Below are 12,164 nucleotides of genomic sequence, written 5' to 3' on the forward strand. Positions count from 1 at the left end.
CGGCAGTTCGTCGGAGAAGGGAAGGTTGTGAGGCAGGTTGTCGGTCCTCTTTCTCTCTCGACGTACTGCTGCGTCTTCGACTCATTTTTTTTTTCTTTAAAATTCTTTTCAATTTCCACCTACAATCACAAGAACCAACAACACACCAAAAACCACACACAAAGAATGAAAAAAAAAAAAAAGAAAAAAAACTAAGTTAAAACTCGGGTTGCCTCCCGAAAAGCGCAAATTTAAGGTCTTGCATGACCGTTAGTAGACCACTCATAACAGTTCAATGCTCGAAGAAGCTTATCATATGTTCCTGCATACATCTCAGAGCATATTATATAACAGTGAAAAGGAAAAATGAAAAATATTAGTCCTAAAAAATTATTAAAACTACAAAAAGAAAAATCAAACGAAAAGTTATATTTACAAGAAGAAAAAGAAAAATCGTTAGTCTTTTTACATGACTCAAAAGAAGGAAAAGAAACGAATTGTACATTATTTACATTATCATGAAAGTCATTCAAAAGGGGAGAAAACGGAAACGATGGAGGATATAATATAGGGGAAGAAGATAGAATATCAAGTTTCTCAGAATATGGAACATGAGACTCAAAAACAGTAGGTGTTACCGATAAAGACTCATAAATCACCTCACGCTCAACGTGACTCTCCTCCAAAGAGGAAATTTCAACCATGGCTTCTTCCTCCTGCAAAACATCCATCACATTAGTCATTCTTTCAATCTTTTCATCATCCCAACAGCTCTCATTTATTATCCACCCCTCATTATCATCATAAATAAACGGACCGGGGCTAGAATTCTGAGCAGATTGACATTCAAATTGGGAAGAGGGGTCGAAACCATCTATTAATGTCACATCACAAGAAGAAAAATCATGAGAAGTAGACTGACAATTAGAACAATAAGGGGGTGGTGACATGTAAGTTTGGGGTGAAAGAGCAGATGAAGACATCTCCCACTCATAAGTATCTCTAGCCAACCACTCAATTAAATCCCAACAATAATCAGGCGATTGGAATAGAAATCCTGCATCACACATAGATTCTACCACCATCCTAGTTTCTTCATTTAACCCCTCATAAATCACTAGGCACATATCCCATAATTCAATTCCATGATTAGGACCTATAAATCACCAAGTCTGTGATAGTATTTCCAAAACAATTCATTCTCATATTGAGGAAAAGAAAAAATTGCTCTAAAATTACTAGCATATACATGGGATTCACATAACATATGAGGTAATTCAGGAGAACTCATGCAAAAATTGGGAGGATTTTGATATGATGCATCAAAACTGTAAACATGAGAATTCCAAAAATTATTACTATGTTGCCTAGCAAAATAATTATCCCCATCATCAAAATAGCATGACTCCATGATACAAAAAAAATATTAAAAAATAAATAAATAAAAATATTCACAAAAAGGGAAAAAAATATATACAATTTAGTCTCACCAACAATAAAAACTAACTAAAACAAAACCGTCTCCCCGGCAACGGCGCCAAAATTTGGTAGGCGTGTGCGCACTAACAAAAATAAATAACCTAACTAATCCTCCTAACTATGTAGTAGGGTAAGTCAGAGTCGATCCCACAGAGAGAAAGTTGTTCTATGATTAGTTCTTAAATAATGGTAAGACTAAAGAAGATTAATATCAAGAATAATGGTGAGATTAAACTATACTAATCAATATAAAAATAAAAGACTCTATAGTTAAGTATCCCCACTAGCACGAAATAATACAAAATAATTTCTACCCCAAACTAATAAATTAAAGGTTCACAAGGAAAAGTACACCCTATAAAGTACCATAGACCTCTCCCGAGTATCTATGGCTTCTCTAATATGCATTCAAGCCTACTCCCGTGGAATCATGCAAATTAAAGACATTAAACACAACACTTTAACTTCCTAATAATCCATTCTACCTACTCCCGTGGAGAACTTCATGTCCTTAATTGAAATATTCAAATCCGTCAAAATCCAACTCCCGTTGTGATCAAGACAATGGAATCATAACAATACTAGTTATCCCTAATCTAGTATTGGAATATGCACAATCAATTAAGCAAGAACAATTAACAATTAATATGAGAATTTAAAGAAACAATTATGAATTAAATCATACTAGGGTTTAACTTAACCATAGATAAAAGAAACTACTCTATCATGAGATAAATAATGAAATCTAAAACTATAAAAGAAAACATAATTAAAGAAATCAATGAAAGAAACTAATGAAACTCATAAATTAATGAAAAAGAATGAAAACTAGGGTTTACACTAAAAACTAGAGAGAAAGAGAAGAAGAGAGAAAAACTAAACCCTAAAACCTAAAAAAGAAATAACGTGAGAGGGAGGAGGAGAGAGAAAGAATGAAAACCTATCTAAATAAATATTCAATAACCTAATATGACTTGGAAAGTAATTTACAACATAAGAAAAATCTTAAATAAATCATTAATACGCGGATTAGTGATCCGCGCGTACGCGTGGCATATTCCAGCAGAATCAGTACAATCTTCCGAAAGGCATAACTCCTTGACTAAAAGTCTCCTCGGGGCGTGCAACCTATCGTTGGAAAGCTCTTCAAGTCTAGTTTCCAAATATGCTAGAATTACTCGATTCTAAGAATCACATCAAAAGTTATGATCAGAAGAGTAGACATGACTCCTTTTTGACATTTCTTCTAATGATTTTCCGCTTCGTTTTCGCTCAAATTCGTACTATAAAATATCTATGACGATCCTTATGCATTGTAGCTTCCTTCCAAGTGCTCCTAATCCTCAAGCTTAACTAATCATACTCCAAATAAGTCTTCAATGCCTGAAATTCATCAAAAAACAAGAAAACATACCGAATAGGAATAGAAAAGCATAACTTAAGAATATAATGCAACAATGAACCTAAATATGAAACTAAATGCTCTAAAATGCAACCTAAATGCATCTAAAAACTATATATATAAATGACTTATCAAGGGGGCTGAATTGTTGTTGAAGGAAAAATTTTTGAATTTATAAAGCGGAATAGAAATAACTTTAACACTTAAGAGAAAAGACACACAAAATTTTACAAGGAAAACTTCCTAGTCCCAATAGGAAGAAAAACCTTGACCCTAAGGGATTTTAATCTCAACTTTCTTTAATGAAATAGGCCAAAAGAATCTCTCTTTACAACCTAATAAGGACCTTCTCTGCTCCTCTAGAAACTTGTTCCTAGTCACTCAATTCCCCCTAAACTAATGACACTCACTTTGACTTCTCTAGAAGTCTTCTCTTTTCTCTCGTTCTTTTTTTTATCTCAAAGATATTCTCTGAATTTTATCTCACCCAAACACTTAGAAGATTATATTACAGGCAATAATGGAAGAAGAAAAATACAGAAAAACTTTCTAAATAAAAATTCTCTTTTCGAGCTAGAAAGTTATATTTTTTCTTCAGGAAATCTTCTTTTTTTATAGTTTTTGAATCGACCATTTTCTTCTGGAATTTCACTTCTCCATGATCTCCTGAACTCATGCTTGTAATATCGTGTGAGCCATAGCCTAAATTAGCTACGCATGTTCCAAAAGTATAACAACGGTAATAGCAGCTCCCGTTACCCATTAGTGGAGCAAAATTCTAGCTGGTAGTTGCTTTGTGCTTGGTCGATTTGTTATGAAGGTTAGAGAAATTCAAGGAGGTGATTCCTACTTTTGCACGCCACTTCAGCCAACTAACTTGTCGAGTACTATTTTACTCCAATGCGAATATCAACTATATTTCAACAATAACAACAACCATATCTAATAACTAAGATTCTTTACTAAAAAGATTCTAAGTTAATAGATCATTAAATATACCTTATAATTTCAAGTGAATAAAAGGAATATCTTGACTTAGATTATTAGATCTTTCTCTTCAAGATATATAAAATAAACATGATAATATTTTTGGTGTTTTATTATTTTCTAAAATAACATAATATTTTTACCTAACTATTTGGCATCATCAAAACATGGAATACAATATCTCAAGAACAATCCCCCATGGGAAGATATCAAGACTCATCATAGATTGCATCATATCTAATAGATTTTGATTCCTTCTTTCAGAAATGTCATTTAATTGTGGTGTTCCAGGTGGAGTCCAATGTGAAAGTCTTTCACAATCCTTCAAATGATCACCAAATTCATGAGATAAATATTCGCCAGCGTGATCGGATCGTAATCTCTTATTTTTCTTCCCAAGTTGGTTATGTACCTCATTTTGGAATTCCTTGAACTTTTCGAAGGATTCCGACATATGTCACATGAGGTAAACATATCTAAATCTGCTTACGTCATCGGTAAAAGTTACGAAGTAACTATAACCTTCCCAGGCCAAAGTAATCATAGGTCCGCGCACATCGGTATGTATGAGGGGTAAAAGTTCATTGGCCCTTTCACTTGAACCTATGAAAGGATACTTTGTCATTTTCTCCATCAAGCAAAACTCATAAGTATCAAATGATAATCAAACGATTTGAGAATTCTATCTTTATGAACTTTCTCAATGTGTTTTAAAGTTATATGGCCTAATCGACAATACCATAGATATATGGAGTTAGAATCATTTGCTTTATGTTTCTTATTGTCTATGTTATATATGTGGGTTTCTAAGTTTAGCATATATATAAACCATTCGGTAACTTAGCGGAGACATAGAACATATCATCAGATACGAAGAAAATAATTGTTCTGTATTGTAAACGGAAAACCTTCGAACTCCAAAATAGGATTCGAAATAATGTTTTTTGTGATAGTGGGGACATAATAACAAATAAAGTTCTAAAACTAATCCTGAAGGTAAATGTATACTATATAATCTCTCTGCCAATGTAGCAACGATTCTTGCTCCATTGCCAACGCGAAGATCCACTTCTCCCTTGCTTAATGTTCTACTTCCTTTAATGTCTTGCATATTACAGATAATGTGCGAACCACAAGCGGTATCAAATACCCAAAAAGTAGAAACTCATTTTTCTTATCCTTCAAATTTTGGGGTAGCTACTTTTCCAATTAACCAACTTAGTTACATTAGTAAAAGTAATGCTCATCAGCTACATTTGGTTTTGGACTAGTCTTTTGCTTTTCAGAAGTTTCATACTAATTTGTTTGCTTTTGTCCTTCTTAATATCAATCTCAATCCTATTGAGTGATTTTCCTTTACTAACCATATGAACATCCTTATGTTCTTATCCTGGTTTGTTAGGAATATTACTCTTTGCCCGAGTAAACATTCCATGCATATCTTGTAAGGTTGCTTCATGTCCTTGCATTTGAAAGTATTTGAACTTTTCAGTTCTGAGAACAATATTCTCATAGCCCTTTTACTTCTAATGAAATGTTCAACACTCGGTTTGTCCTTCGCAAGGATGGAGCATAAATTACAAGTAGACTTGTTGTTGTTGTTGTTCCTAGACATGATTGCTACAACACATAATAAAGACTGAACTCGACCAATGTTATAACAAGCATCAGCAGTTAAAAAGATTTTAATTAACTACTACTTTTTGTTCAAATTGCAAGTTTCCTATAAAATAAAGAAATAACCAAGATCCCCTCCCACTACGATCAAATTGACTCGCCTTTAATGTATAGCAGTTTGTGTAAATAAACACTTTACTAATTATTATTCTTGGTAGATAGGTTAACGACTCCTTGTTTACTCCTTTCTTAGCTTCAAAATCCAAAACTTTGTCTTTATATATAATTATTCTTGGTAGATATTAAACATACATTCTATTATAATATCATAATAAAAAAACACAAACTATTTACTTATTTACAATTAATAAGCAAATAAACCTTTCCATAATAATTATAAAACTTGATAAATTTAAGTTATAAATCATTTTCCCCTCAAAAAAAAAAAAGTTATAAATCATTTAGGAAACTTTATTATTTTAATCCAATGCTGACTAAATATGGCAGTAACTATATTAATGATTTGAGTACATTGAAAAACAAAAATTATGCTAGAATATTATTTTTTTATTATTAATTGGTTCAACCAGCAGCTAAAGCTGCATGTCAAACCCCAACTCACTGCTTGCCTTACCGCTGGAAACACCAACCATCACAACGCACACACACGGCACCGGCCAGCAGCAAAACTACCAGCCATCCCTAGCCGCATCATGCACCCCATGCCACCACTCAGCCCAGCAGCCAGCAACCGCCGGCAGCAAAGCCACCAGAACCCAAAGCAACTCGATGCAGCGCACGTCTAACGTGCACCGCGCGTGACTGCCGCCAAAGCCGCCCCTTCTCCGCCACTTTCAGTCCTTTCCGCTAGCTACCATGGCTCCACCTTACTGGTGGGGGACAGCCAGCCATGGTTGCCTTTCCTTTTTAAATTTATGTAACAATTTACATTAACTTTAAACTAATATTTATCCAACAATTTGTTTAAAGATTAAGGATTTAATCAGGTTTAGATAATTCGGAAATTAGTGCAGAAAATTGTTGGAACATTTATAGGGTAATGGGTTTGAAACTCATAAGGGTATGTACTAGAAGAGGAGGAGGTCTAGTATGCAAAAGGTTAGAGTGCATCAAGTAACAACACGCATTGTTATACCAAGGGAGACAGAAGACTGGCCGCGAGTCGCGACAACCGTCGCGAGTCGCGACCAGTGGCCCGTCGCGAGTCGCGACGCGTCTTCTGCCTTGGAATGCGAAAAATTGCCTCGACGGTTTTATATCCGTTGTGATGCTTTGTTGATCATTTTAATGACTTTTAAGGTCCTTTAATCAGTAGATTAAAGACCTTTGATGAGTGATTAAGATGGGGGTTATGTGATTAACCTCTCTAGTCAATGTGATTAAGATGGGGGTTATGTGATTAACCTCTCTAGTCGATGCTTATATATAAACTTGGGATTCCTATGAGTGAGAGGTTAGAAGAAAATCAGAATTTTCTATACTCTCTCAAAAGTCTTCTTTCTTAGCTTAAGAGAAACCTTGCAATCTTCTCTTGAGTGTTCTTCACAAACACAAAAACACAAGTTCTTGTTGATTCACTTAGAAGATCATCTAAGTGGATTGTTTCTCTCCATTGTATCTCATTAGTTATTTCGTGTTAACCCGGTGATCCTAGAGGGGCGAAATTAAACTAATAGGAAAGCGTAGTTTCCGTGCCTTGGAGTGGGATATCCGGTTCTCTCATTGATCACTCACCTAACAATCTATTAGTTTAATTTTTCTCATTTCTTTTCGGATATGGCTCAAACACTCAAGGACATGACTATGAACTTCCAAAAGTTGGATAAGTTTGAGGGGGTGGGCTATCGGAGGTGGCAAAAGAAGATGCACTTCTTGTTGACCGCTTTGAATGTGGTGTATGTTTTATTAACTCCTATGCCACCACTCCCAGAAGATGGAGAGGAAGAGCCTCTTGAGACTACTAGGAAGAGGATAAAGTGGGAGAATGATGACTACATTTGTCGTGGTCATATTCTCAACTCTCTCACCGACCCGTTGTTTGATCTCTACCAAAATGTGGAGAGTACAAAGGAACTTTGGGATGCTCTTGAGGCCAAGTACATTTCGGAAGATGCTTCAAGTAAGAAATTCCTTGTTAGTAATTTTAATTCTTTTAAAATGACTAATGATCGGCCTATTATGGAGCAATTCCATGAGGTTCATCATATTTTGAACCAAATAAGATCACATGGTATGGTGATGGATGAGGCAATTGCGGTTGCCTCAATCATTGACAAATTACCAAATTCTTGGAAAGATACAAAACATCTTTTAAAACATAAAAAGGAAGACATGTCCATGGAGCAATTAGGAACTCATCTTCGTATTGAAGAGGGGATCCGGGCTCAAGATGGGGTTAAGGATACTACTCCTAGTATTCCTAAATCTACCGTTAATTTGGTAGAGGTTGGTGGGTCTAGTAAGACCAAGAAATCCAACAACAACAACAACAACAACAACAACAACAACAACAACAATAACAAAACCAATGTTGCAAACAAGAAGAGGAAGACCCTCTCTTGTTGGATATGCAATGGTCATCATCTTAAGAGGGATTGTCCTTCTAACAACAAAAAGAAGACAAAGAACACACAACCCAGTGTTGTTCAAAACCAAGGTAACAATGCACATGATAATATAATTGAAGAAATGCATTTTGTTGCTATGATTTCTGAAATTATGTGTGTGCAGGTTGATGATTCTTGGTGGATAGATTCGGGAGCCTCTAGACATGTGTGCAATAACAAGGAGTTCTTCAAGTCTTTGAAAGATTTGGATGATGGTCCAATCTTGTATATGGGGATGATTCTACGGTAAAGGCTAGAGGCATCGGCCAAGTAGAATTGTTGTTAACCTCGGGAAAGACTTTAACTCTCCGGGATGTTGTGTATGTACCGGAAGTTAGGAATAATCTTGTGTCAGGAGGTCTCTTGAATAAGTATGGTTTTAAAGTTGTTTTTGAGTCGGATAAATTTGTACTTTCCAAGGGTGGTATTTTTGTTGGACAAGGTTTCTTTTGTAATGGAATGTTTAAATTTAGTATTGATAATAAAATTGGTACTAGTTCTATTTACATGCTTGATGTTTCTTCTCTATGGCACAATCGTTTATGTCATGTGAATTATCGTAGATTATATGACATGTCTAAAATGGGGTTGATACCTCACAACAACAATCCGCGTCTTTAGCGTCTAACCTTCGCGTCCGTCTAACAAAACAGACGATATCCGCGAAAATAGCGTCAGAAATACTGTCAGACGGTAAATAACGTCCGATCTAGCGTCCGATATGTTTGCAGACGCAAAATAGCGTCCGCCACGTCCAGTCAGCGTCTGATTTTACGCCAGACGCAAAATAGCGTCCGTCAGGCGGACGGTAAAGGCCAAAGGCGGACGCTATTTGGGCGGATAAACCAAACAGTCATCGACCCCTCCCCAGAAATTTTCGACCGCACTTTTCATTTTCGAAAACTGCTTTCTCTCTCTCTTTCATTTTCGCCGGCCACTGCTTTCTCTCTCTCTTCGCCGGCGACTCGCGACTTTGCCGCCGGAAAATCGTATCTCTTATAGCGACTTTCTCTCTCTCTTCGCGTGGGCCTCTCTTCACGTGGCGCCGCATCTCTCTTATAGGGCTGATTTGCCGCCGCCGAGCCGCCGCCGAGCTGCCGCCGAGCCGCTGCCGAGCCGCCGCCGAGCTGCCGCCGAGCCGCTGCCGAGCCGCCGCCTCCTTTTCTCTCCCTTCTACAGTTGTTTAAGGTATGGATTTATACTTTAATTTTGTTGATTTTTTGCTTGAATTTCTTGTTGTAATTAGGGTTTGGTATTTTTGATGTATAGTTGTTGTTCATAGTTGTTGTTCATAGTTGTTGTTGTTGTGTGTGATGATTGTTGTTGTTTTTAATTGTATTGTTGTTGTTGTTTAATGAATTTGTTGTTTTTAATTGTATTGTTGTTGTTTAGTGAATTTGTTGTTGTTTTTAATTGTATTGTTGTGTTGTTTAGTGAATTTGTTGTTGATAATGAACTGTTAAGTGTTTGTTGTTGATAATTAAATATGTTAAGTGTTGTTGTTGATAATTGAATATGTTAAGTGTTGTTGATAAAAGAACATGTTAAGTGTTGTTGAATATAGTGAATTGATACTTGCTAGTTGTATGTAGAGTTTTAAATTATGAAAAGGAAGGAACGTAGCTGGATGTATGAAAGACTTGATGGGCGTGCCCTTAGAACTGAGTATGTGAAAGGAGTTGATAAGTTCATTGAGTTTTGTTTACAACATCCTCATTTAAATGACGGTGATAAGATAAAATGTCCATGCATGAGGTGTAATAACTTGCGTTATTTGGATGTGGACACGGTCAAAGTACATTTGTACAGTAAGGGTTTTAAACCGAATTACTTTGACTGGTTATGTCATGGTGAACGTGCTACGGGGTCCTCCTCATCTTCTGCTCAGTCAAATCCATATGTGGATATGGTTGTGGATGCTTTAGGGAATACTGAAGATCATGCCATGCTTGCCGGTTCAAACTCAGTTGAAGAAGAACCAAATGGTGAAGCAAAGAAGTTTTTTGACCTTCTAAGGCGGCCGAGAATCCCTTGTATGAAGGGAGCAAGATGTCCGTGCTGGAGATGGCTTCTAGAATCAAAGTTTAAAGTGTGAGTATAACCTACCACACAGGTGTGTTGATGGTTTTCTTAGTTTATTGAATGAGGTGATACCCCAGAACAACAACATGGGAAGAAACTTTCTACGACAAAAAGAAAGTTCTAAAGGGTTTGGAGCTTCCTCATGAGAGGATACATGCATGTCCTAAAGGTTGTATGTTGTTTTGGAAGGGCGATGCTCACTTAGATAAATGTAGTGTATGCGGTAGTGATCGGTACAAAGAAAACTTCTAAGGGCAAACTTATTCCTGCAAAAGTGTTAATGTACTTTCCAATCACACCGAGGTTGCAGAGGTTGTTTGCAACTAAGAATATCTCTGAGAAAATGACATGGCATGCCGACAATCCTCGAATGCAGGGTACCTTAGCACATCCAAGTGACAGTGAAGCATGGAAACACTTTGATAGAACCTTTCCCGATTTCGCCGCGAGGCTCGAAATGTTAGACTCGGGCTGTGCACCGAGGATTTTCTCCATATGGTAAGTTTGGAGGGCAATATTCATGCTGGCCAGTTATCCTCACACCATACAATTTGCCCTCCATCCATGTGATGAAATTCATGTTTCTTTCTTTGCTCGTTCCGGGACCTAAAAATCCCAAAGGAAACTTGGATGTGTTTATGCAGCCTCTAGTTGAAGAGTTGAAGCAGTTGTGGCATATTGGGGCTACGACCTATGATGTTTCAAGGAAGCAAAATTTCAACCTTCGAGCATCGTGCTTTGGACAATTAGTGACTTTCCTGCGTATGGTATGTTGTCCGGATGGTCTACTGCTGGAAAGAAGGCATGTCCTTATTGCATGGAAAAAGCAAGGCATTCTGGCTTGAACATGGGGGTAAAGTGACATGGTTCGATTGTCATCGACAATTTCTTCATTCTGACCACCCATTTCGAAGGAATAAGACTGCTTTTTGTAAGAATAGGTTGAGAATGGCGTAGCTCCTCACATAATGTCTGGAGAGGAACTGTGGCAGTGCGTGAAGACTTACCTAAAGCAACTGATGGTCCCGAGGCGCTGAACCGATTGAAGAAGGATAAAAAAGGTTGGTTGAAACAGAATATTTTGTGGGAGCTTCCATATTGGAAAGATTTGATTATCCGTCACAACTTAGATGTCATGCATGTTGAGAAGAATTTTTTCGACCAACTCATTAACACTGTGATGGATGTGAAGGGTCAAACTTCAGACACCCTTAGTGCAAGAAAGGATATGGCATGTTTGCAAACGCGGGAACTGGAGCTTGTTGATGATGGTGTGGGGAATTTGGCCAAGCCTAAAGCACCTTACACACTCGACAAGGCTCAGAAAAAGGTATTTTGTGAGTGGGTACGTGACTTGAAGTTTCCAGATGGCTTTGCATCGAACTTGAGTAGATGCGTGGATCTTAGTTCAGTAAATTGCAAGGATTGAAGAGCATGACTGTCATGTATTCATGGAGAGGCTGTTGCCGGTTGGTCTAAAAGAATTGCTTCCTTTGCATGTTTGGAAGGCGATAACCGAAATAAGTCAATTCTTTCGAGACTTGTGTGCGTCCACAATCAAAGTCAGTGAGATGAAGCGCTTAGAGAACAACATCGCTGAGATCTTATGCAAGTTGGAAAAAATCTTTCCTCCATCATTTTTTAATTCAATGGAGCACTTGCCGGTTCACTTGCCTTATGAAGCAAAAGTTGGTGGCCCGTCCAGTATAGATGGATGTACCCTTTCGAAAGGTAATTGAATTTGTTTTAAGTGTCATACAATACTGAATTCATACATAAATGCTAATCCTCACCTTACTGACAGGTTGCTTAACCATTAAAACGTAAAGTGGGAAACAAAGCACGTGTTGAAGGTTCAATATGCAATGCCTACTAACTGAGGAGATAGCGAACTTCTGCTCCAACTACTTTCAGCCCGGGGTTGACACAAAATCAAGGGACTTAGGAAGAAATGTCAATCCTGATGTCGCTAGCACACATGGTCTTGGTGT

The 12,164-nt window shown here is 37.1% G+C and overlaps 1 protein-coding gene across 1 annotated transcript; it reads left to right on the forward strand.

The window, feature by feature from the left end:
* Positions 1-7,603: 7,603 nt before the first annotated feature.
* On the forward strand, positions 7,604-8,597 carry LOC130591344 (uncharacterized). The gene is made up of 2 exons (XM_057394626.1): positions 7,604-8,141; positions 8,216-8,597. Exons 1-2 carry the CDS (start codon positions 7,643-7,645, stop codon positions 8,218-8,220), a joined length of 504 nt encoding a protein of 167 aa, XP_057250609.1. The 5' UTR covers positions 7,604-7,642; the 3' UTR covers positions 8,221-8,597.
* The last annotated feature ends 3,567 nt before the right edge of the window (positions 8,598-12,164 follow it).

Source organism: Beta vulgaris, chromosome 5 (genome assembly GCF_026745355.1).
Source record: "Beta vulgaris subsp. vulgaris cultivar EL10 chromosome 5, EL10.2, whole genome shotgun sequence".
Taxonomy (NCBI): Eukaryota; Viridiplantae; Streptophyta; class Magnoliopsida; order Caryophyllales; family Amaranthaceae; genus Beta; species Beta vulgaris.

Bases quoted from the DNA above. Each gene is read 5' to 3' on its own strand.
- LOC130591344 (XM_057394626.1), top strand. From the start codon at position 7,643: ATGACTAATGATCGGCCTATTATGGAGCAATTCCATGAGGTTCATCAT.